General features: G+C 45.6%; 1 protein-coding gene across 4 annotated transcripts; it reads right to left on the reverse strand.

Annotated features, from left to right (window-relative positions):
• Nucleotides 1-1,962: 1,962 nt before the first annotated feature.
• TBC1D2 (TBC1 domain family member 2) lies at nt 1,963-25,370 on the reverse strand. Of its 4 annotated transcripts, none has more exons than XM_048291960.1 (15): nt 25,355-25,370; nt 24,837-25,006; nt 22,677-23,164; nt 21,908-22,040; nt 20,861-21,002; nt 19,056-19,192; nt 18,283-18,467; nt 16,825-17,211; nt 15,871-15,981; nt 12,989-13,176; nt 11,564-12,034; nt 10,304-10,424; nt 8,120-8,305; nt 7,371-7,492; nt 1,963-6,683 (listed from the first exon to the last, which is right to left on the reverse strand). In XM_048291960.1, the coding sequence occupies exons 3-15, from the start codon at nt 23,082-23,084 to the stop codon at nt 6,482-6,484; spliced, it is 2,793 nt and encodes a 930-aa protein (XP_048147917.1). In that variant the 5' UTR covers nt 23,085-23,164; nt 24,837-25,006; nt 25,355-25,370; the 3' UTR covers nt 1,963-6,481. The 4 variants fall into 4 exon arrangements, with proteins under 4 accessions (XP_048147917.1, XP_048147916.1, XP_048147918.1 ...); XM_048291959.1 differs by lacking the exon at nt 25,355-25,370 and adding an exon at nt 25,086-25,261; XM_048291961.1 differs by lacking the exons at nt 24,837-25,006; nt 25,355-25,370 and adding an exon at nt 25,051-25,118.
• Between the last annotated feature and the right edge of the window lie 770 nt (nt 25,371-26,140).

Raw genomic sequence — 26,140 nt, forward strand, 5'->3', positions numbered from 1 at the left:
TTCTTCAAGTGTGTTGAGCAGAATTTCAGAACCAACCAGCAACCCCTAACAGTGATCTTCATCCTTTGCTACCAGGTGCCAGCCCAGGACATCCCAGGAGACTAAGGCACTTGACCAGATACACCACCAGACAACTGTTGAGAAGCAACGTCCATGGATGGAGCACAGGAAGAAATTCCTGTGGACACGAATTATGGACACTAGTGCAGCAGTTGTCCTGGGCCTGCCCTGCCTACAGGAATTGAGATGATTTCTGGTACCCCTCAGGATACTCGCAGTGTGTGCTCACATGTTCAGTATGGAGAAGTACAAGACAGTCAGGTATTGATGCACAGATGATTTCCAGTGCTTTCTTTCATACATGTTGTGCTCCAGCCCTGATTAAGCTGTAGAAGATTGCATGCAGGACTGACAGGGAGAAAAAATGTCTCTGTTTAGGGTTATTGGGGGAAAAGATTTTTTCTGCATACAGCCCTATCTGCTGTAGGCATCTGGCTCTGCTACTCATGTGCAAATGCCATTCCTGAGAGCTGTTTCAGGTGCTGACAAAGTGAATGGTTTTGCTCCCCAGTCCCCTTTGCAGTCTAAAACTGGGTGGCTGGGACTGGGGTGTCCTTCGTGATTGGGATGAATGCTACTCTCTTTTCTTCCCTGAGACATTTCAACAGGTCATCCAGCAGCAAGAACCTGGCTGAGCAACTGCTGCTGACAGCCTGTGTCCACAGAAGTGGCTTGTGGCAAAGAGCACTCCCACACAACATTTCTGCTGTGTGAAGGGCCTCCAGCAGCCAAGATGTTAGTGCTTTCTGTTGAGAAGTTGGAGCAGCATGTTCTGTAACTCTCTTCCATCCCACACCATTAGGTGCCAGAAATCATGCCAAGAGGCAGGCTGGTGTCCCACCTGGACATCTCTTTCCTGGCCCATGCAAAATAATGAGAAGTGGAAAGTTCCCACTCCAGCAGAGTTGGTTATGAAGGGGAGCCTGAGACCAGTGCAACAGAACAACACCACTGTTAGCCAGAAACCATGTGCAGCATCTCAACCTGCGGCAAGCCACTGGAAGAGCAGAGCCAGCACCTGTTGTGGCTGGTCTGCATTGCAGGAGCTACATCAGCACGGCCACATTCACAGGGTCTGTGCAGCAATGATGAAGCACTTCACCTACCTGGGCACAGCTCCCTGGGAGCAGGGTCCTGACTGGCATGGAGCATTTGCAGAAGTGGATGAGGCGAGACAGAAGGAAACCTGCTTTCTGTACTGTGATATGCTTTGCAACCCTAGGAAAGGCATGACCAGTCTGCAGACACATATCCTCAGGTATATTTAATTCAAGCCTAAGTTATACCAGCATATAGCCCAGTACTTCTGCACTGAAGGGGAGGCGCTGCAGCAAGCACTGAACTCTGCTTTATCCCTGCCTGCAGAGGTCAAGGGGCCTGACATGTCTCTGGTAGTTCTGGATGGAGACACGTGGAGGAAGCTGCTAATTAGTTATGACCACCAATTAGCTTCACCTTTAACAAAAACTTCACTGGTTCCCACTTTTCCTACTGTAATTATTTCCAGCCCCTTGCAGTTCACTATCACTAACTGTGCCCTATGTACAGGGGTGGGTGGCATGGAGGGCACAACACCCACCAGCTTTGGGACTGATTTAAAGCACCATTGCAATGGTAGTGTCAAAACCAGAAGCCTTTTCAGAGTTTGTGGCACTGGTGTTTCCCATCAATTTGCAAGAGCTTTTATGATGTTGAAAAATGTTATTGGAAGATGCAGCAAAAAATATCAATTGGTTTTAATTTTGTTTTGGAACTTTTCCTCCCTGCAAAATGCTGCCAATAGACAATACTTTTCTACTAACAAAATGATTTTGTAAAAGAAAAAAATATAGGCATTATTTTCAGCAGGGAATTGTGATGTTGGGCTGAGTTCTATTTTTTCCCAAATGATAAGGACAGTAGAACAGAACAATATTTTACTCTTATCAAATAAAGGGAACAATATAGCATTGGAGAAGTGGACAAAACAAGTCATGCAAAATGCAAGCAGGATGCCAGCTCAGCTTGCAAGGCTGACAAAGCAGAAGTTATGCAAAGCAACAATATTGCACTTACTCAAAATGGGGGTTGAGGAACAGCCACCTAAAAAGGACACAGGACATTGAAGACAAACACCAAAGAAATACATAAGGACTACCAATAAGGAGTGTGACTATGTAAAATAAAGTAATACACATACATTAAGTAAGCAGGGATAGCCAATGAATGTGTCATCAGCGTATGACAAAAACTCAAGTTTTGAGCATTTACCCAATGCTCAGGGCACTCAATTAGAGGGAGGATTCTCCCAGTGACCAGCACACTGCAATAAAGAATGCTGCTTTCTAATACTCAAAACTGTGTTAGAGAGTTTTTATCTGGCCAATTTTGGTATTACAAGGGGGCTTGAAATTTAATTCTGCTTACCCTGGATATTGCTCCAAGTCTCCAAGCTTCCAACAGCCTGACACCAGAATGTGCCAGATGTTCTGTATCATGAAAATTAAGCTCAAAACCAGAGCAGATACTGAATCAACGGCTGGAGTCTCAAAGGCAGAGTTTGCACTTCACAGGAAGCTGTCATTTAATAACAAGGAGAAATAGGGACTTTGTCTCAAAGGTAGTGGACCATGTGCCCAAAGCAAACATCTGGCTGCAGCAGGACAGGGGACCTCTCGCCCCAATTGTGTCACGGTTAGGGATACCTTCTCGTCCACTGACTAAGCTGGTGTGCCATTTTCCCCTCTGGAGACTCCTGAGGTTGAGCAGAAAGCACACAGATAATCTCATGATTTAGCATCTCAGTGCAGACCACAGCCTCTCACTGAACTCTAGGAAAGGGGTTAAATTATCTCAGGTGGCATTATATTGTATCAGCTCCAGCACTGTGGCTCTGTCATGGGAAAGTGGTTTGTCTTCTTGCAGGTGCCATGTCCCTAGACGAAACAGACCTAATGTTTTGTAAAGGAGCTCTTAGCACTGGGAGACACCTGGAGAAGTCTCAGCATTGTCTCAGGCCACAAGTGAGCTCCTGAATGGGAAGAGAGCAAGCCCCAGGCCTTGTGTCTGTGATGGTGGCAGGAGGTTGCCCAGCCTGCAAAAACTGGAGGAGAAACCCAGCACTGTGTTACAGCTTCTGCTACAGGCTGTTGTTGCTTCCCACCCACGGAAAATGCCTTGTCCCTTAGCTCTCACCTTCACCCTGGATGAGAAGCTCAAGCTTAGACTAAACATTAACCCAGAAACAACCTCCCCAGTAGTGCCTCTTACCATGGCAGCATGCTAGAATACAGGGCTTAGCCACAGCATATAAAGGTATAGATCCTGCCAGCCCAACACCACCCAGGCCAAAAAGGGGTGAAGAAGGGAAGCTTCATGGTCTCTTCTTGTTGACAGCTCGGGGACTTACTGAGCCAGCAGTGGCTTTATGTGTGTTTGGCACCCCTCCACCAATTTATCCTCTCAAACCCTGTAAACTTTTAGTGGCCCCAAGATCCTGCAACAAAGTGAACGACAAATTAATTGCACGTCATATGGAGGAGGGTGGGTGTGGAAATCAAAACTATTCTTTTTAGGGTTGGAGCTGGTATCCCAAGCTTTAGATAAATGCAGAAAGAGAAAGCTTAATTTCACAAGTAATGTTATGCATGCAGCAAAGCTCAGCAAAGACCGGCTCTGGGTAGAAAGACACCTGTTTTATCCACAGGCACCAGCACAGGCAGGAGGAGCTTGCTGGGCTGCATAACCAGGTCAAACTGTTTCCCAGCCACATCAGCTGGCAGCGGCAGCACAAATCATTCTTGAACACTTCATGCAGAGGTAACCAAGAGGTTCAAAACACCTGTGGCACTGACAGTCACTCCGTGTCTTGCAGGGGCCTAAGAGATTTGCATTGGGCAAAGCTAACCTCTGTCCCAACTGGAATTTTGTGACCTGAGTTCAGCGCTTTTCAGTACTGCTGAAGTTTGTGAAGCAGAAGGAAAGTAGATGAGGGCCCATGAGGACATGCGAGCTTGGCTGCAAGGTGCAGGTCTGCATAGGTCTTGCAGATATTCCTTCATCCATCACAATTTAATAAAGAATGAACACAAGTGATTGGTTATGACTAGAGGAAATGGCCCTCAACAAATACACATGGACCAAAGAACTGATGAAGACACAAAAGAAAAGAAACTTATAGCAACCCTCAGATGTCCTTCCCTTCTGATTTCAATTAAAAATTATTTTCAGAATTCCCCATCAGGGTCAATACCTTGATCCTTATGTCTGCTTCAGAAGAGTTTATGTATCACATAGACCAATGTTTATCATACACTGTAGACATATGTCAGGCTGTGGTTTAGTCTAATAATACATGTTTCAAATACCTTTTTTAATAAACGTAAGGGCAAGTCAGGAGGGAAGATTTTTAAGCTGTTGCAGAAAGCTCTAAGAAATAAAATTGTAAGTAAACTTTCAATTTTCATGGTCTTGATTTAAAATATAATGTCTGTAACAATAGCAAAAGTCTGTGTGCACCCATGAATGTAAGAGTATAAATAAATCAGATTAGCAATATCATCTGTGAAGAAAGACCTGCCTTTTAGACTTCCCTAGCTAGGTGGCATAGTTTTAAAATAAGTTCATTTTTCTGAGATACTGTAGTAGGGTTGTAGTAACATTTTTTTCTCATCCCACACTTTCAATCTGTGCAGCTCTCAGTGACATTCAGGGGATCTATCCACTCTTCCCAAAACTTCACTTCGATTACTTCTATACTGTGTGGTTGGCCTCCACAGGTCTCTCCCATCTCAGTCTTCTATAACTCATTGAAACTGGCTGACTTGTCCAGTGAGGGAGACCATGTGTCTCAGGTGAACAGGCACTATCTCCCCTAGAGTCTGTCATCTTGGCTGAGAACACTGGGGGCTATGAATGCCACCTTTTCCTTCCTCTGCAAACACTGACAACTTGAAGGGTTGGGTTATCAACCACAACATGTTTAACAAAGGCATAATCCACTTGGGTTCAAGGTCAGTCTAAAAACATTAAGCAGACCCCTTGTTATAGCAGGCACACCTGGAATAATGCACTGCTCAGCCAGAAAGTGGGGCAGCAGGATCTGGCATCATGTTAGGGAGAAGAAGTTGTATTTATCTAAATACTTGGCTCATCCGGGGTCTGCGGAGGCTGAGCTGCACAGGCAGGGTATCTAGCCCAGGGGATGGGCAAGCCTGGGAGGCAGGGGAGAAGGCTATCAAACGCCATTCCCAGAGGCAGATAGGGCATCTCTGAGTGCTAGATCCATGGAGGCTAGCTCCTTGGTTCAGGGGATATTAATGGTTTTTTCTAAAGAATATCAAGTAATATTTTGTGACCTTGTTCCCAGGATTTGCAGGTTCATTACCAGCCATATGCCATGGGTAAAATACCTTCAATATCATAAACTTCTACAGAAAAGGCCTCATCCCTCCCATACTGAATGGGAGTCAGAGACAGGGATTATCAATGTAAAAACCCAGCACAGGAGGACCGTAACTGTGGGGCAGAGAGATGGCCAGGAGTAAGGCTATCAGAAAACCCAGTCATCCCCAGTAAAGGTCCACATAACACTAGGCTCTGCCTGCAGGCAGGCTGTGGTTGGTTGCATGCAGAGATGAGAGTTCCTCTATGAAACAAACTCACCAGCACAGAGTGCTGCCAGGGTCTCAAAGCTAAACAAAGAGGAGGGAGAGCTCCCAACACTTCCCAGCCAAGCAGGAAACACACCTTGTGCTCCCACGAACTTCCACAGGAATCAGACCCTCCCACTGGGGAAGCAACTCTACTCTCCCACAACCTATTTTCTTGTCCCAGCCTGAGTCCCACTGGATGAGGTCCTCCAGCTTTCAGAACCCCACAGACCTAACACTCACCTGGAGACAGTGTCTTGACTCAGTAACAATGTTAAACACACACTCTCCTGGCAAGCTAGATACTGAAGGCACCAATACCCTCAAAGAGCAGGCTTTTTTCCTGACCAATTCAGAAGCCCTAGGTACCAATGAAGGAGTGTTCTCGGTTCATTATTTCTGGAGATTTTACGTGTACATAAAGATCTCGTTCAAGCCTCCATCAGAAAATGTATAAAAGCCCTGCTTGGTTGGGTCTTTTGCACCATGTCAGTTCCTGTCGTTATACCACAGCTGGTATTTCCTCTGCACCCTCAGCTGTAATCCTGAACTGCACAGGACAGGATGGGCTGAATGGAGAGAAGTACAGAAGAGGATAAAACTCCTCTGACACCTTCCAAACCATTACAAAGTCTGACTTGGTCTCCAAATGGTCCCATAACTACAGCCTTGCTTACTGGGGCAGATGAACTCCTGTAACCACACTTCCCCCTCTGGTCCATTTCTTACTGACAGTTGCTGCTGCTGACCTTCTGCAAGATGGGAGGGAAGTGATGACAAGTCTCTTTTTGTTAGATCTCTTCCTCCTCTTCGCTAACGACGTCCTTCAGGTCCTGAGGTCCCTGCTCTGCTCGCTCTTTGACGTAGGCCGCCTTGATCTGTTCAAGTTCACACAGCTCTGCCTCCAGCTCTTCCCTGTGCATTGACCGACGGCTCCTCAGCAGTTTCATGGGGAAGGGGTTTAAGTCATTGAAAGCAATGTTCATCAGCTTCCTACAACAGAAAGGACAGCTCTGGTCAACTTATTTATTGACTGGTAACACATGGTAATAGATACACTAAGAGCATTCTGGAGTGTGCAAAAAGTAGTTCCTCAGACTTCAGCCCTCTGAGCTTAGAAGTCACCAAATGGCAGAGTCTTAAAGGAATTCTTTCCTACACAAGCATCCACCCAAGCAGTACTTCACATACACTTATACCATCCCACCTTTTAAAGTACCAGTGTGAAGCCATCATTTAGGAGACAATGGATCAGATGCCAATTTTGATGGCTTCTCAGGGAGGAATATTCCTGATGTTGAGCTCGTCTGATCACAGAAATCTTCATCTCAGACACATGTTGCCATTAGAGGTCACGGGTTGTGCAATGTTCCCAAACATCCCAACTACAGCTGAGAGAAATCCAGCAATCAGTAGCACAAGTACCAGCTGCTACAAGAAAGAGGCTGACCCAGACTTTGTGTCTTGCTCTGCTGTAGCATGCCTTTGCCCAAGCCAAAAAGATTTTAAGTAACACCATAAAGGGAAAGTCAAAACAAGACAAATAGATCCATGTCCCACAGATCTGTCAATGCATATGCATCTCTCTTTATAAATTAGTCACAATTCTTGTTTAGCTGACCTAACAGGCAGTCAAATACAAATACATGGGGGAAGCTTGTCTACAACTCAGAGTCCTACCTGCCATCCATGATCATTCTTGTGAAAAAGCGTAGGTACTGGTAGATCTCCACACTGTCATGAATCCTTAGGATTTCCTCCTCGTTGTATTTAAAAATTGCAAGAGCATAGCGGAAAATGACCTGGAAGATCAAAAGGTATTTGAGTGGATAAGGCTTTAAGGAGCTGAAAGTCCAGGCCATCCTGGCATAGAAGATGGTGTCAGGCACACAGCACTGCAGTACAGCCTAGATCCCGTCTTACTGCTGCTCTCAACAGTCTGTACTACGGCAAGCCTAAAGGAGTACAGAGCTATCTCACGGGAATGACCATCTGTTAACTAATTTGCAACCCCAGAGAATACCAGGCTCTACAAAAGGACTCCACAGCGATTTCACAAGGGTTCTCCCTATGCACAGGGACAATGCAGGACGCATGTTTTCAGATACTGCCTATCTTATGCTCCCTTTGTCTGTAATACTCTCAGTTGTGTCACAGAGCAGGAGATGCCATGGCCTGTCAGACAGCTGTTTTGTTCAACTACCTGCTGAAAAGCACCAAGTGCACAGAATCAGGGATTAGGTCTGCCTACTAGCAGCAAGTACATAGAAAACACAGAGGCTTGGAGACATCAATGCATGACACTGAACAGGCAGGATAGGACAGCGGTTCAACCTCACATTTCTTTGATAGATGTGTATGCCCATCACCCTCTCACCACATCACAGAGGTGGTGCAGATGGGAGGAAGGCCTAGACTGAGTGTCGCACCTTAGTTCCCTCATACAAGAAAGCATCCCACACTCGCAAGAGGATGTCGCTGACCAGGCTGTCCACAAAGGCCACCAGAAACCAGTTGAAGGTGATGAGTGAGACATCAATGCGATACTGTTCAAAATGAGCCATGAGGCGAGGCAGCTTCTCAGACAGGAAGTCTTTGAAGACTCTCTGATCTACCTAAAATTGACAAAAAAGAAAACAATGAAGTCCTAGTCAAGAGCAGTCCTGGTGCTGGAAGAGAAGAGTGGCGCAAGAGGACAATGGCCCTTGCATGTCAGGGTCATCACTGGTGCTGCCTCCTAGTGAACCACACCCCAGGAAGAGCAGAGCATCCTTTGTCTCCCGACCCTTCAAACTCACTGAGCAGTGTACTTGTATGCAGCATCCAGTGCAAGGCATGGAGCTGAAACAGGGCCAAGATACAAGCAGAGAAACATCCATTCTTCTCACTCAAAGAAGCATATTCCTTCCCTTCAAAGTCAAAGGGAAAATCTGACACATCTTCCTGCACTGGTCTTACCGGGATTTTCTGTGATACCACGAGCGTCCAGTTGAATCACAGGAATTAAAACTTGCCCAGGTCTGAATGACTGTACATGGTCCAACAGACTGAACACCTAGAGTACCTCTGACTTTGCAAGCAGGACCTGACCTTCTCACTTAAGCTTCTCTTTGTGGTCTGAGTGTTGTCTGTGCATTGCTTCTGACTGCATGAGCCAAAACACAGAAATGCAGTCAAGTAAGATCCTTGATCCAGGTTTATAAAGGTTTCATCTCAGCAGAGCTGTGCTTTCTGGAGGGTAAGTGCTAAAGAGCAGGATAATGTTTAGGGCTTCCCTATGCCATATCATATTAATGCCCAGCTGTGTCAGCCCACTCAGCTGTGGCACAGTGGTACAAACCATATAGGTGATATGCTTTGTCTTTAAAACTTGCACTTTTAAGTTTTCCAGCCAACTCACTTTATCAAGCCAACCCACAAAGCATCACCTTAGATGTTCCTTTTTACATGGGTCTTGGCTAGACTTGCAGATACCAACCACGAGGTCAGAAATTCTTTCTAAAGAAGACTCTCAGCTGACAGTGTCTTCTCACCAAATGTAGGGGGGCCTCTTCAGTCTGTTGTATTTTCTCTGTCAGCCTCTACTTGCTGAGTATTGAATGCTGTCTATTAAATCCCACAGCTAACACAACCTGCTCTGGATAGACATTTTGCTATCTTCACAGTGATTTGACTGTTTCCCCAGTCTGTGGGTTGGCCTCTCCACCAGCACACCACTGTTCCAGTAAACATTAGTCAACAAATTCAGTGGCACAATCTCTCAGCTACTGACCCTTGAAGACTCCTCTATTGTGGGCCCACAGACAAAACCAACCCTCTTCTCTCTGAAAGGACCACACACAATAGAGACACAAAGGTGATAGCCAGGCTTACCAGACTGGACACTGAAGGGTGTGGGTAGTATGGGCACACCATTACAATTCCATTGAACAACATGGGAGTTAGCTTATCTCTTTGTCTGCCTGGGAGGACATAGCAGATCTGACACAAGACATGCTGAAAACCTTGAAATCCAGTGATTTTGAATCAGCTGGGTAAGTTACTTGCAGCACATTTGACATCAAAAGGCCAGAATTTTTTCTGATCTGCAGAGAGCCCCATGGTGACAACACCACGTTTTATCATGAACTGAGGCAAATACAGTGAATATAAAAATCTCAGTATTTTCATCTATATGTGCATGGCACTCCAAAGATAGAGTGCAGCTCCAAAAAAATCATCTGAAGGGCTGCAAAATGGTGCCCTCCTCATACTCAGGCTACACATATCAAGAGTTTGCAGCTTCACCTCTACTAAGACTTCTTTAAAATAAGTAACTGTGCAATTAATGGGTACTTTCCTTCTCACTAACCTGACTTTCATGTTACTACTTAGGAGTGGTACCCGATTTCCTAGAGTTGGTGACCAACTTTGCTGCTCTGTGTGTGCTGCTCCTGTGAGTGTAACAATTTTGTACTCTCAAGTCTCCAACACCTCTGCAACGGAAGGGATTGCAAGGTGGTATCACTGTCCTGTTAGAAATCAAACACACAGCAGGTTGACTACTCACTTTTTAATCTTTACTGAAAATCACTGTATGAGAGTCCAAGCAGATGTGAGGGTGCTCAGCTCACCTGTGATGTTATTAGTGTGTCACTGTAGTAGTCCGCTGGCATTAGGTTCTCCACAATATAGACTAGACACCAGAAAGCACTCTCCTCATCTTCCAGGACCAGGAGAGCAACAGCTGCCAATCTGTGATCGACAAGACATGGTGAGGCAATTCAATACTTCAGGGGGAGTCATCAGCACAGGAACTGAAGAATACAAGACTTCTTTTTGCATGTCTCCAGCTCCATCAGCATCTAACGAATCACATGTGACAGGACAGCCAGACAGAGGCAAGTGATCTGTTTCTGAAGGAACCACAGGGATGTGATTTTCTTTCCCATGTGGCTCTCTCAGAACATACGGAACTGGTGTGACAAAGTCAGGTTTCCCAGCTAATGTAATGTTCTGTAGATGTGCTGAAGTTAGTAGTGTGCTGATTTGGGCTATTTCAATGCAGGAAAGAGGTCACTCAGAGGTACTCCATATTATGTGATATAGTTCACCTCTCCATACATTCTTTTACAGCCCTGACCTTCTTCAGCTCTGATTTACTCCCTTTTAGACAGACTAGAAAGATGATACCTTACATTAAGGGCTCTCAGGAGAAAAGTTTCTATCATCTTTTTGAAGACCATCCAAACATCATTAGGAATAAATAGCTTACACAGACCTTCCTCATGTGAAAAGGTCCAACTAGAAATTCCCTTCTTACAGCTAATGCCTGGTGCCTTTTCTACTTGGCAGCACAATTCTAAGAAATTTAGGTTCATCTTTCCTATAGCCTTCTTTGGGAAGTGAAAGAAGCTTTTATATTCTCTGAATCTTCTCTTTTCCAGACAGAACAACCCAGTTTCCTCAGTCTCTCCTTGTGTCATTTGCTGCAACTCCCTCATGTGTTAACACTTCCCAACACTTCCTCCAATCTGTTCTCAGCAAAAAAGGGAATCACCAGGGTGTTCTTCTGCTTTACTACTTTACATTACTACTTAAAAATTCAGCCTTGTGCTGTTATTCTGCAACTGCTTCTCTCTTCCTTCTATAGCTGTTCCTATTCCATAACTATAGAGATGCCACATAAGTGCATCCTGCTGCTTACTGGATCCCAGCAACAACACTGGATGAAAGAAAAGACACCAAATGCAGAATTCTGCAAGTAAATACCTAGATCTAGGACAGAACTTTAGAGAGGCAAGAGCCTGGGCCTGCTTGAATCACAGCCTAGAGTATGTGTCTACACCTTTTCAGTGCTCTCTCATGAAGAAGCACCATACCTGGCTCCTCACCTGTTCAATCCCTGGCAGTATCCAATGGCAGGATTGTGCCAGGAGAATGCCAATAACACCCTCCGGAGCTTGGGGATGAGCTGGGAAGTGGGAGAGGAAAAATGCTTGTTGTTGGTGAGTGTGCGGGGCAGGTCAAGCTCAATCTGCCGGCAGGCAGGGTGCTCGGTGCTCCTGCTCTGCTCCAACAGTCGCTGGTAGTGGCCACACACAGGGCTGCAGTGCCGGCTGACCATCCACCTCCACACCCGCTGCCGATGCTCCACTGGAATGCCACTTCGGATCAGACTCTTCAACTCTGCAGAGGGGTTCAGCTCTCCAATGCTGTTCCATCTGTCACGGAGGGGCTTCTCCACTATTTCGTGGCTTCGCAGTTTGTTGGACTTTATCTCAAGGGCTTGGATTTTGGCCAGGAGTTTCCAGTCCTCAATTTCATAGTCAGGTACAGTCATAAACCCATACTCATCATACTCGCTGGAGGGACACAAGGCAGTGTTTAGTTCAAATGACAGTGCTGGTACCTGTGTCAAGGACACTTACTGCCTGGGGTCATGCCAGCTACAGCCTGTTGCCAGGCTCCCGTCACCCATGTCAGAGCACAAGTACTTGTGGGTGTGCATTCCTCCCCACCCTTTTCTAGGCTGCACTGCGATCTGAGAAATGCTCGTTAGGCCTCAACTTCACTTTGTCGCGCTGTCGCTTAATACTAAATCTGGGGTTTGCTGATACCCTTGCTAGTGATATTTTTAAGCGATCTCAAACACTCATTTGTAACAGTACTCCTCCTTCACTTTTCTGTAGACAGCCTGCCTCAGAGCCTTGAAGATAAATGAGAGCCTGCAGCACTGGCATACACACACAAATTCAAGCACAACTTTTCTCTGAGCTGCAGACCAACCTCATCACACCCCTCTCATCAGTCCCTAAGGGAATATCAAGCTCACCCTGTGTACCTTCTCCCTACCATGTCCTAGTGCAGAGACAGTTCTGTAGGAGAGGACTGCAAAGGCTTTGGGGCATCAAATCCGAGAACAGAGATCCACAGTCCCTTCTGATGTCTCCCTGTACACAATACAAATCTCTTACTCATCAGAACAGCCCAGGAGTACTGATAGCACAGCTTGTACAGGGTTTGTGCACCATCTGTCCACAGGGTGGGATACTTTTAAGATATCATCATATTCTTGACAAAGAGACCAAGCCTGGCCTACAGGGTCTCATCTCCAAAGCTACCTGGAGAACCTGCGAGGCTGACCAAACAGATAAAATTGTAATTGCTGCATAACAGGGGCACTGACTGTGCAGGAAGGCATAAACACAAATGTAGACCTCTGCTATAAAATGGCCTTAGATGTCCTTGCCTGCACACTTCTCTTTGCAGACAGGCTTCTACAAAGCTGTGAATATCCTCATGCTCTCAACTCTTACCTTACAGGGTTCAAGTTAAAACCTTCATCTGCTTCTTCCTTCACATCCCACTGGAGAGCTTCCTGGATGAGGTTCTTCACCAATTCAGCATGCGAGCTGGGCAAGCCAGGCACAGCCTCCTGCAGCTTTCTCAAGACTGTCAGGTATTTGCTCTCCATCTGGCAGTTTCTTGCTTGCAGGCAGGCACACTGATGGGGAAACAAGAAGGAAAGAGCTCCCTCAGTGGTAGTTCTTTCTGCATTGCCACTGCTCTCTACTGGCCTGGTCTGCACATAAAGTAAACACTTCTGAAGAGCAAAGCCCCAGGAAACACATTTAGTAGTTTTCCACAGTCAGTGGAACTGCAGCCATGAATCACCACAATCTATGAACAAGCATGAGCTGCAGTAGCTAGCATGCAACAGAAGTTGCTTATTGACTGGGAGACCTTCTACATCATCACCTATTTTAACTACTGCATTGTATCAACAGATGGCCACATCCCACCAGCTCAGCTGAGGACACAAAGAGCCAGCACTGCATCTGAGTCCTCTGCAGTCTTTTTCCCTCACCCTCAGACAAGTTCTCTACACCACATTGAGCTGTATCCTGATAAAACATACTACTCCCATGACTGAGCTATAAGCATACCAATTTCAGGATACACAGTAGCACCACAGACTAGGTGACCACATGCCCCTTAGCATCCCCAGTCCCATGGCACTGTACACATCATTTCTCATGCACAGGAAGCCCAACTGAGACCAAATAGCAGGACAATACCTGCCACCACCATAGTCCTGGGCATAGAAAGCAGAAAAAATGAATGAGGATTATTAGACCACTCCACAAGTGGGGAACTGAGGCCACAGAGGTGATAAGACTCACCCAGTGTCTCACAGGAACTCAGTGAAGACTCCTATTTGGTGGGAAGCAGAAGTTGAAAACAAGAACAAAACAGAAGCCACAGAAAGAGTTAGGCTGCATATAGAGGGGACAGAAAGGAGCATGGTTTCTTTCATACTACCACTTTAATTAGCATTTTGCCTTACACTGAGCATGCTGGGCTCATGTGATTACCTCCTTTTTGAAGGTTATGGCAGTCTCAGGATGAGAGGGCAGCAAGTTAGGAGGAAGGCAGGGTTTCAAAGAACTATAAAGCAAACACATGTAAGAATGGCAATAACACCCCAGAAGCAGCTTTTTGCCCTGTTCCAGATGCCATGACCATGAAGACATACCTGTGGTGGTGCATTCCCCACGTAAGGCCACACTATGATCTCAGAAATGCTTGTTAGGCCTCAGTCTTGATGAGGCTCAGTCTCAGCACCTGGGCTAAGCTCTTGTGCTTATCAGAGACACTGTCTGCTCCCAGGAACTGGTGCTGCCTAACAAGCTTCTGTTTTTAACAAACACCATTGAAAACTTATTTTTCTCACAAACCCAAATGGAACAACATTTTTGTCATCACATTTTCAAAGAAAGTTACCAATTGCAGACAGGATGGCAAACTACTATGACTAAAGGCAATTGTCTTGTGAACCTATGAACAGTGGTCCTAAGCGAGACCCTTTGAGCTCTCCTGGATCACAGTGGGCTGTGACCAGCAACCTTCCTTTGAGTGAGGCCTCTCAGAGCCAGAGAACTCTCATATTTGCTGCACTTGCATGACCACTGTTGAACAATGATGACAGAGCCCGGGCTGATACCCCCACTCCTTGAGGCTCAACCCGTTGCCTGTTGAGAAGATGCAAAGACATCTGACAGGAGCACTTCACCGAAGGAGAATTTTCACATACTGTACATACTCTAGGTCTGTGTGAATATGCCACAAAAAATGTACCTGGAATCTTAGATTCTTAAGTACTTTAGCCTGGTAAGTAAGTTAGGCCTGTAAGTGAGTTACTGTTGTGATTACAGTAAATTCCAAGGAATCTTTTGTAAATTGTTTAAATTCAGCCATTGCTTAAGTGCTATTAAAATCTTTAGGCCCAAACTACTGTTCAAGTCCAGAGGTAAGTTTTGCACAGGAGTCCACACAGAACCTTGTGGATCGATTGGAGGGCCTTCCTTATTCCTTTCATGCTAAAGCTTTCCCATCCTTACTCTTTTCCATCCCCGGCTTCCATGTAGATTTTTGATTGATTTTAGTTTTAGATTGACTAAAGGTTTTTTAGTATTTTACATCTGCTTTAACCATCTAGTAAGTAGTAGAGTGAACCTTGCCAATGAGCTTTGCTATGCTTTCACTTCAATTTTAAATACTATTAAACCTGCTTTGCCTAACTTTTGCCAGTGATTCTTTAAGCAACCTAGGACACTCATTCACAACAATACCTTAAAACCCAAGGAAGTAAATCCTAGGCAAAACCCACAGAACCAATTCCAGCACACACCACCAGTCTTGGAATTGGTTCAGGACCAGAAAATAGGATTAGACAAGTCTGAGGGTAACCAGGTTATGCACACTTACACAGCTACAAATAATAATACAACTTAGGAAAACACAAGAACTCTGATAGAACTGCAGGACTTGAAGAGTGCTGCCACATGGCAGTGCCAAGTCCATCAGAGAAACCATGACTAGATGGAGCCAGGACTCTGTCTGTCAGCTCTAAGGAAACTTTTCTGATTGCCTGCACAGTGTTGCTCTTTTATTTGCATAGCTGAAATGCAGAAATCTGGGTCAAGTTTCAGCACCTTTAAGACTAATCTTCACAGGTATTTTACTTCTGTTGAAGAATTAAAATGGTCATGTCTAATTTGGAAACAACACAAAGCAGTAAAGAGGTCACACTAAAAAAACACGAGAAAGCTTATTCCTTGTGGAACAAAATCTATTCTGGTGCCAGCTTCGAAAATAAATTAGTTCACACCAAAGAAAAAAGGTCATTTGGCCTTACCTTCATCAGAAGGGCTTTTTCATTCTCAGCAACGCTTGTCCAGAGTCGAGTAACCTGGTGGATCTCTGAATTGAGAAACTGGTTCTGGGTTTTGTATGCATCAATATCATCCTACCAAGCAAAACAGTCACATAATGAGAGTTCTTGAGGGGCTTGAAATCCCTCCCATTTCAGGGACGTCAGATTATATTAAAGACAATAAAATATCTCAAAAATTCTGTGTTCTGAGGAGCAGACAGGACTCCCCAGTAAAAATATTGCCTACAAAGGAAATCAAGGCACAATATTGTCATGCATCAACAAGACACTTGAAAATGCTAAATGTATATATGTACTTTAAAAACAGGGAGATCATGGTCATATAAAGCCAGAGATGCACTTAAATAAGATGAAGAATGTATATGTTTTGTTTGGGTTTTGTTTGGTTGATTGGTTTGATTTTGATTTGTTTCTTTTTTTTTTTAGTGAAACAAATCTCAGCCCCACGGCTGGCAGCAAAAACAAACACTCTCCATAGCAAGTGGATCTTTTGGCAATTCTCCACCTCACATTAACCCGTAACTACAGCTGTGCACATAGCGACATACAACGGGCTGCATCTGAAAGATCCAGCATGTTTTGGGAAACTGTTAGCAAGACAGAAACAGAGCAACAAAGTAAGTGAAGGCAGCAAGTCATATTGCATCTGTGAAACAAAAGAAAGAAAAGAAACTGGCAGGCACTGAATGATAACAGGAAGTCAAACAAAACAGGGTCTAAGCTGAAGCCGAAACTGACCCAGATGCTTTTCAGCACCCTATTGGCATCAGGTGAGTCCCTTCCAGCCTTCCTCTCGTTTGGAGACAGATGGAGCAACCAGCAGAAGTATATTCTGTGCTTACCACAAAGAATACCCTCCCACTGAATCTGAGGGCATAAAAATGGGCCTGAAAGACCTGTGCCACTCTCACACACCTTCAGATGTTCAATCTCCTCCTGCTGCTTATACAACGTCTCTACAGTGATAGTGTTGGCTTCTTGCAGGGGGTCAGAGAACTCTCGGGCCATTTGCTCTGTCAAGGCCATGATGACTTCCTGTTTGGCATGGTTCTTCTCCATCAAAAGCTGCACATGTTCCTTGAGCTCCTGGATATGGCTGTCTCTTAAAGTCAATATCTGCTCCAGTTCCTTCTTTTCTTGTTCAAGAGCTTCCAATCGACTTGTCAGATCTGCAATTTGTCTCACTTTGTGGCGCACCAGCTCCAGCCTGTCCTTATCTTCTGCTGCAGTGAGATACATGCTAGATACTCGCTTCTCCTGCTGGGCTGCCTCCAGAGCTTTGTGGAGAAGTTTAACCAGTTCCTGGAAAGGGAATGCAAAGCCATCACTGTGCTGTCCAGGGCAATGGCAGTATAGACAGCACAGACCCAACAATGAAATATCTTGAAATTTACTCCTTCCAGAAGGAAAACAATGCAGAAATCTTGAAACCACAATGATACCACAGTGAGACATTCTGCTCTCAGAGCTGGGGCTGAAAGATCTCTGCAGCAGGTCACAGATGACCTGATGTGGATTGCTAGCAGAAAAGCTGCTGACCACACTGTCTGCATTCTGGCTTTCCTACAATTATTCTTGGGAGGCCCAGCAGAGAACATGGAGATGTGGTCAGCAGTGTGGTAAAATGGGAGAGAGGGAAATAATGCAGTCTGTAACTAGCTGTGCTACCAGAAGGAAACTGCACTGTCCATTTTAACTTTCATTCTGCCAGAGTCCTCCTTCACTCTATCCTGCATGAAGGCATGGAACCTTGCCCCAGCAACACGTTGCTGATTCAGGCTCTGCCATCTCAGACACTTTAAGAAGCAAATCAAGACTGACTGCCCAATATGGGACCTGGCTCTCCTGACTCTTCTGCTGGAAGAGCTACCAGCATCATTAGCAGAGAACCTGGCATTGCTCCATGCTTTGAAGAACAGTATCATTCATGATTGACAGCCCTTGCAGTGACCCATGTCCTGACTTCTACAGGCAAATCACACCTTAATGGTGGCTCACTGTTCAAAAAGAATGATCTGTTGTTAACAGCATGACTCCACCTGGTAGTTCTCACCAGTGTCACAGTAACTATTCAGGTGTACTTAGTGAGCAATAGAGATGCAGGAGCAAGACAACAGCAGAGCACTCTCGGATTTATCTCCCTCTTACACCTAGCTGCACTTCCTAGAAATGGCTGAAGGTCCTCCTTTGTGCTGGGCACACTCAGGCACACACAGGTGTTAACAGGTGCTAACACCAGGAGCTTCAACTGGTCTCCAGGTAGTGCCTGCTGAGCACTTCTCAGCGCTTCTACACACCTGTGTGTAAGGGAGTCCCTGGGACCAGCCTCAAGGCCCTGACCCTTAGAAATAGCAGTCTCTTCACCACACTCACCTTCTGTGATTTGACTTCCTCTGTGAGTGTCAGAATCTGTTGCTGTAGGACACTCACTTTATCCACTGAGTTCTTCTCCCTGGACAATTCTTCAGAGCCTGGGAAGCCACTGTTCATCCACCTGGCTTTCCTAATCCAGTTCAGTCTGGGCTCCATCCTCCCATCTTCCAGGGTCCCCTCCTTATCTGAGGGGAGATAGATTTAATTTACACAGGATTGCTTTGCTACTATGGACTCCCAAGTCTTGCTGTGAGGGAACTCACAACAGCTCCACAGAGGAGGCTGACATACAGGACAAGGAAAATTGACCCACAGGATTGAAGCCAAAATAGTAGGGACCAGACACTGATATGCCCACAATAAACAAAGCTGTGATGGTTTATGGTACCTGTTAACCCACCTTGCACCCTGCTCATGTATCTGGCCCATAGCAAATGCAAGTTACCATCATGGAAAGGTACACATGCAGTGAAGCTGCCACACTTAGCCTATGACTGTGCAGCAATTACACTTTTACCTCAAAGAAATAAATCTGGCACCATGGATTTTAATTCTTTTTTTGCCTCTGCAGAATGTTCCAGAGGTAGAAGACAGAGACAGATGGAACCTGAAGCAGAGCCAAAAGAGTCACTCTTGTGGCAACAACATAGGAAGAGACTTGAGACAATGTAACAGAGGTTTCATATCCCTTGACAAGTTGCCATCATCTCCTTTCCGTTCCTGCAAAGCCTGAATCCCTCCTAGAAGGCATCACACAGCTCAGAAACAATCACCTGCACGACCTGCCTCCACTTCTGCCTCTTGCTTCTCATCCACATTCTCAGGATGCTCTTGGAATTCATCAAAGCTAAAGACATTCCCATTGTTCCCCCAGAGCTGCTTGGAGCCGCAAATATTGTAGACAGTGTTTCTGAAACAAGAAGAGATCAAGACAGCCTACTGAACAGAAGCCATGATCACTGCAGCCAGCCAGTGCATATTCAAACTATTCAATGCCTTAACCCCCCCTTACTTCCCACCCCTCCTCCCAAAACCTATCTCTTTCATGTGCCAAAAAAATGAACTCTTTATAGTGTTGGCAGATTTGAGGAGAGCAAGGTTGTAACTGGTGTAAACCAGGAAGATGCCACAAAATCAGTACAGCACAGCAACGTAAAACCAGGGAATTTCCCCATGTGCTTAAGCCCTATGCATAAACACATCAGACCAAAGAGAAGGATCAAAGGTAACAGTAGACTAACCACATCCTTCCCTGTCCCTCTCGCCTTCCCTTCCTTCATCCATCCCTATCTTTAGTTCACTGCAGAAATCCCCAGGTGCCAAGAACAGCTGCCAAGAGAAGCTCAGTTACCTACAACACAGCCAAAACTGGGACAATGATCACATTTGAAGCAGTCAGAGGTCCTGTGCTCTGAAACATTTAATAAACAACCTTGCCACTACAAAGTCAATAAACTAAAATGCAGTAAAGAGTTTCAGGAAGAAAACTGCAGTCAGACCCAGAAACAGTTTGTTACGGCTGTTGCTATCAGATATTGCCAGAGGCACTAAGAGATGACTTTACAGAATCATGAGGAACTACAAATGTATGAGCAGTTTGTGTAAAACCTACACCAGAAAGTATGCATACAGGTCTTTTCCCTTCTCCTCCTGTGTTGTCCTTCAGCTAAAACAAAGCAAGTCCCTTGTTTTAATGTCTATAAAAGACTCAGTGTCTGCTGCTTTCCTAACTGTAAATGAAACTGCTAACATGTAAATGAAACTCTGATCTCATAGGGGATCTTTCTGCACATAAGCATCAGATTGTAGCTGCAGTACTGGTGGTAGAAAAACTACAGGCAACTTCCACACCAACAGTATTTGGCAGGTGCCTAGCTGCCTACCACACTTCTGGTCACTTACTCATTTTTGGTTATATGTAAATAAGTGATTACAAAACACAATTAGGAGATAAACAAAAAACAATTAGGAGATACTGATGGCATTGTCTTTGTGAAACTGTAACTGCACAAGGCTTGTAACTTTTAACCTGATGGGGCTACTGCAACAGTAGATAGAAGCAGGCAATAGGAATATTAACATCCTTGAAACTCAGCAAGCAGGAGCAAGCTGAGCAGTCAGGCCTCATTACAGGCCTAAGCAACTTTTCCCTGGAGTTCCTGTTTTAGAGAATGCACGACAATCAAGGTCCTTTGAAACCACTGGAAAGTGCTAATGGGCTTCTATCATTACTTACTGAGTACAGCTGAACCTGACCATGTGCCCTTTCAAGACTGCTGTACAGATGCATCACACTAGGCATGCAAAGAACTGACTACACTGAAGAGAGCTTAACCAAGTCCTAGGTCTGCTACCACAATCTTTGCTAGGAGAGCTACATCACATGAAATGCATCAGAACAGGGGGATGTGGAAGACCCACTAGCAGGAAGTTTACTTTGACCTGGACTAGCCTCCAAAAAGGTGCTTCAGAGTTCTCCCACCCAGGCAAGAGTCCCCTTTCATACATGACAGGCAAGGAAGGCACACAGTGGTAGGCCAGCATGTCAACCACACTGCAGTTCTCTTCATGCACTTACTGTATCTCTGTCCAAGGGTGCTTAAGGGAGATGTTCTGCAAAGCAGTAGATGTTTGAGGTGCAGGCAACGATGCTGCCTTTAAACCCACTGCTTCTGTTGGTGTTTTCACCAGAGGCAGAAAGTCTTCATTGTCAACTACATCTACGTAAAAACAAAACAGGACACAAAAGCAAACGACCAAGACAGAACTCCATTGGACTTTGGGTCCTTCATGTAACCTGACAGCCACAACAATTTACTACAAGTATACATTGCATGTTCAAGTGGTCAGGTAGAACAAGGACAGCAGAGTAGGCTTCCTTAGTTTTAGGTCAAATAACAGAAGTTTCCATGTACAAAGAGAATCATCTATTCAAGGCCAGTCAAGTGATTTCAACCATATATATGAGAATGACTAACCTTAAACAATCAAACTTTAACTGCCTAAAGATATAAGGAAGGAAAATTTTGCTATTCTCTTCCCACATTCCAAACCGCATTTGATAGCTTTAATGCGCGGATAACATTCTGCAAGCAGTTTGTTACCAAATTTTTGCCTGCTGCAGCAAGATGCTACCCGGAACTCTTGAGAGCAGACACTTATCAGGGAGGGGATTATTTGTTTCAAACAAAATGCGCATATAGTCATAACTTAACAGGTGGATACCCTGGTTGTGCCTCCCCTTATCTGCTGACCTGTCTACTACCACTTCTAGGAATGGACGTCTTAATCCCACTGCTGAAAAAAAACCTTGCTTGCTCTGTATTTCACAGGCCTTAAAAGAATGACCTATCAAATGTGCACATTTCACATGTGTGAGGAAAATCAAGATGGAATTCATGATCACAAGACACCTGAACATTCCCAAACATGTGCTGTAGATTACGAGGCAGCTTACTCACTTTCGTACGTAATAAGGCAGAAGTGTCAAACATTGGCGAAGTACTGATAGTTGGCACCTGCATTTAAAAATCTGGCCAAAACTTCTACCCACTTCCAGATGAGGAACACCATTCATCACCAGGGGGCTGAAAGCAAAAGAAAGGCTGACACGTGCAACACCTACTTGTTCTTCCAGCCAGAGGTTCATTCACAAGCTGGGAGCTGCCCACAGGAAATCTGCTCTGAGTGTTGCAAAATTCCCAACGTCTCAATTGCAGCTGTTGCAGCCAGTACATCATTGCCTGTTTGCTGATTGCCTAACATAACAGAAAACAGGAAAGGGAGGGGAATAATCTCATCAACATGAGACATCCTGAGATGACCACCACTCTGCTGCACAAGTCAGCAAAAAATAAGGCCCACTGTATCAAGCCTATGCTGTCTCTGTATCCTCTGGTCCTAACACTGATTTGGGAAGACAGAGGAAATCTTTAGTATGGCCCTAAGTGGTAGAATCTCAGTGGACCACCGACCTAATTTTAAATTTGTTTTGGTTTATTATGGTCCAAGGCTAAGCAGAAATGTCACAATTGTTTTAGACAGGAATCATCCCCAGAGCTTTTTAACAATAATTTACACAGAAATAAAAGCCTAGCAAAGAATCCTCCTAGAGCAACCATTTTAGACAGGGGAGTTCATTTCTGTTCAGTAAATTACATGTGGACTGCAGGCTTCCTCAATTACTTTAATTTGGCACATAGTTCAGGTTTTATTCCCACTCTGTTAAACAACAGCCATCTCACAGGAAAGGAGTCCCAGACTTGCCAAAACAATACAAGTAATTTAGGTGCAAGTGGTAGCAATCAAAGCTAGGAGGACTTCAGTGAAACTCAAGCTAAGAGATACCTTAGTACAGATGTGTGTGAATGTCCTGATTGGGAATTTTTCATTACCTTCAAAGTAAAAACTCTGCTTGGTGTTCTGATCTCAAAAACTCCTTCCCCATTTTCCATTTTACAGTCAAAGCTGGCGCTGGAGAGATCAATAGACCCCAAAGGATTAATGTCCTGGGCAGTTCTGTAGTATAGTAAGCGACATTTGTTTTCGTCATAAAAGAACCAACGAGACTTCCAGGTCTTGATTGGCCCCTTGATGCCCAGCTTATTTAAATAGCCACACAGTTTTTTTCTGGATGTTTCTGTACTGGGTTTCAGCAGTACGTTTTCCAGTTGTCCAGGAGAGAGAAGTGTGTCTTTCGCTCTTGCTGAGGCTCCATTGCTGCTTTTAGTGTCTGGATCTGACTCCACTAAATTGCCTGGAGCAGCAAGGGTGCATGCTCCGCTTTCTGGTCCCTTCTTCATTTCTTTAAGGAAATAGATTGAAGCAGGAAGTTCTCTAGGTAAATAAGCCGATCTCGATTATATCATCAGTGTTACAGAACCTGCAGCCAACAAAAAAGGAAGAACCAAGCTCAGGTCTGCCACACAACAAAAAACCACTTCCTAGCTTTCAAACTACCCAGCCAAGGTCTCCAACTCTACTTTTGGTCATTGCTCCCTGCTCTCCTCTGCTCAGACGACCTCTATACATCTGTTTTCTCCCCTTTTAATTCCTAGATTAGCCTGGACTAGCAGCCATAATCTCTTGTGCAAAAAATAAGCACAGCCTGTGGGCATACCAAATCAATAGCAATAACCAGGGCATTTGGTACTTAATGTTAAGAAACAGCCGCAGAAAACACGGCAAGATAACAAGGGGGTAGGCACATAGTCAGGTCAAGGGATTGCAGGGAAGTGTGTCCTGGTATTTCCACTGAATGTTCAACTAATATTTTAAACCATGGCTCTGGAGAAAAATCCAGCCTTATGCAGCATTCTTATGAATAATTTTTGTCAGCTCACTATAATTGTTAAAATGCCCAAATACTATGTGTTAGTTCCTCATCCAGTAGGATGGATTCATATGATGGATTATGCACCAGAGAAAGTAATTCTGTGGTCCTTGCAAAAGCGACTTGGTTGCTTCTGTGACCAAAGTGACCACCTGTGTCCCAGAAGTATAAAAGAAAAAGATAAAACTCAGGCTGGAAGGGATCTGTGTAAATCTCGAGTTCAACTGCTCTCTCAGACTTAAATCTGTAGCCAGGTCCGCATTCAGATAAATTTTTATCATACACAAGGACGGCAATTTTGCCATGCTTCAAGCGCTTAACCACAGGACAGGTGTGATTTTTTGCTCAGCACTGCAGATACCCACAGCTCCAGTATAAAGAAAGCTAACAACACTCCAGAAAAGTATCTATAAATAACTTCTTGCATTTTTTGAAACTTTGGTTTCAGACACTAACATAGCTAAGCAAACATGTAAGGAAATAAATGGCTGCGGTGATAAGTTAGTGGGAATCGAACTGCAGACACAAAACTGGGAAAGCTGATTCAACACAACATCCAGCTGTATGACAACATGTCAATGAAATAGTACAATGGAGCACACTGAGATGTTCCCAAGCTGATCTTGTTCCTCTGCTTCTAGGAACAAGTTACCCTCGTGACTGAGAGAAGGTTTGTCCATCCTAGCGCTGGCTAAGCCCCATCCTGTTTATTGCTGCCCCCTCCTGTTCCTGCATCAGCTTTACAGACAACCATCAGGAATGTTCACTCTTAGTGGAAAGCTACTTAAATTCTTTTCGTTCACTCGCATGACACTGTGGATCCTGGTGCTGAACACATTCACAAATGCCAACAACAAGCACCCCTTGAGAAGGTGTTGCCTCAATTAAATTTCTGAAACACCAAAAACACCTCATTTGCAAGCTAATTTTGCCTGGCACAAGGCAAATATCATCAGGAGGAAGAAACACCCTCAACTTTCCCAAAAAGACCCTCGGGGTTTTATGTCAGTACCAGTACAAGTATCTTCTGTACCGCCTGAAGACTCCATCACACTTCTACCTCTTGCCAGCATGATGGTCCATGGGTCCACACCACGAACAGGATCAAGTAAGCATTTTAGGTAATTTAATTTAGGTTGTTTAGTAAGCATTAGGTTCAAGAACCCATTTATAAGGAGCCATGTCAGATCTGCCTTGCAAAGACCTCTAGATAAGACCTCACCTCCTTAAGGGAAGTAGAGAGAAGCTCCTGGAAGTCACCGTCTCCTGGCACAGAGCTACTGCTGCAAACACCACCAAGCAGGTAACCACAGCCTCCAGCAAATCCAACAGCAAAAGAAAAGCAGCGCCTGCCTGAGGTTTTCTTCGGTCCAGTCGCTGCCGGGTAGCTGTCTGAAAGATATATTTAGCCGAAAGCTGCCCTAACACTGACTCACCAATGAAAACGGATCAGGGTGGACCCTGCACAAACCTTTCCGGAGCTGCTGGTGGAATCAGCACAAGACAGCCCCCACCGCCCCTCCCCGTGCCTCCCGCAGCGCCGCAGAAGCGCCTCCCAGCCCAGCTGCACCGCGGGGGTACCAGTGACGGCCGCCGGAGCCTGGCACGGCCTGAGCCTGGCACCGCTTGTACCAGCGCCGGCTGGGGCGGGGGGGGCATCCGCGCCGCTGGCCGGTCGGGGATTTTGGGATGGGGGGGCGGAGCGGCGGCACGGGAACCCGCAGCCCCCGCCGGGAGTACCTGCGGCGGCCGCGCTTCCTGCCGGGCCGGTCTGCGGCGGTGCCGGCGGGGCGGGGCCCCGGCGGCCCCGGGACAGCGGCGGGGACGGGGCGGCGGAGCGGGAGGGCAGCGGGGCGGGGGACGTCAGCTGCCGCCGCGGGAAAAATAACAACAGCAGTAATATAGGGCATTTCAGACGGGTGTCGGGAAGAAAGTGATTCATCAGGGTGATGCGACCCACGGCTAGCAAGCAAGCAGAAGGGGACATTTCGTGGGTTAGAGGGGACCAGCCACCTGCTATGGGGGTACTTCTCTCCAGAGCTGCAAAACCACCGGGTGACAGATGCAGACGTGCTGCGAGAGCTGGGGCAACTCAGCTCAGTCAAGCACATTTCACAGGGTAAGAACAGTGGTAACTTGGTGACTTGGGACACTGGAGGCTGATAGGATCAAGCTGGGCCAAAGGGAAAAGCCTCTGCAAAAGATACTGCAAGGAATAGGGGTGACAACCCTAAAGAAGCAGTGCAGGTCCTGGGGTGTCAGAGGGGACAGGGCGTACAGGACGGCCAGGTTCACGTGCTCTCTGACAGCTGCCTTTCCTCCTGCCAGTGCAGCCAGGCCCTGCTGGCCTTGGCGGGCGCTCTACTGGCCTGGGAAGGCACTTCTTATGCCTTTATCCCAAGAATAAGGAGTCTGGATGGCTTTAATTTTCCCTCTGTGCAGTGATAACTGTGCCTTTTCCACTGGTCTCAAAAAAGCCCTGAATTTAGCAAATTTTACTGAGTTTTATCACTGACTTTAGCCAAG

The sequence above is a fragment of the Corvus hawaiiensis genome, chromosome Z, assembly GCF_020740725.1.
Source record: "Corvus hawaiiensis isolate bCorHaw1 chromosome Z, bCorHaw1.pri.cur, whole genome shotgun sequence".
Lineage (NCBI taxonomy): Eukaryota > Metazoa > Chordata > Aves > Passeriformes > Corvidae > Corvus > Corvus hawaiiensis.

Excerpts from the sequence above, each read along its gene's own strand:
- TBC1D2 (XM_048291960.1), bottom strand. The coding sequence starts at position 23,084 with ATGAAGAAGGGACCAGAAAGCGGAGCATGCACCCTTGCTGCTCCAGGC. Across the intron at positions 17,212-18,282 it reads AGGAAGTCAAATCACAGAAG|GAACTGGTTAAACTTCTCCA; the intron begins GTGAGTGTGGTG and ends TTCCCTTTCCAG. Across the intron at positions 7,493-8,119 it reads TCTTGTATGAGGGAACTAAG|GTCATTTTCCGCTATGCTCT; the intron begins GTGCGACACTCA and ends TTGATCTTCCAG.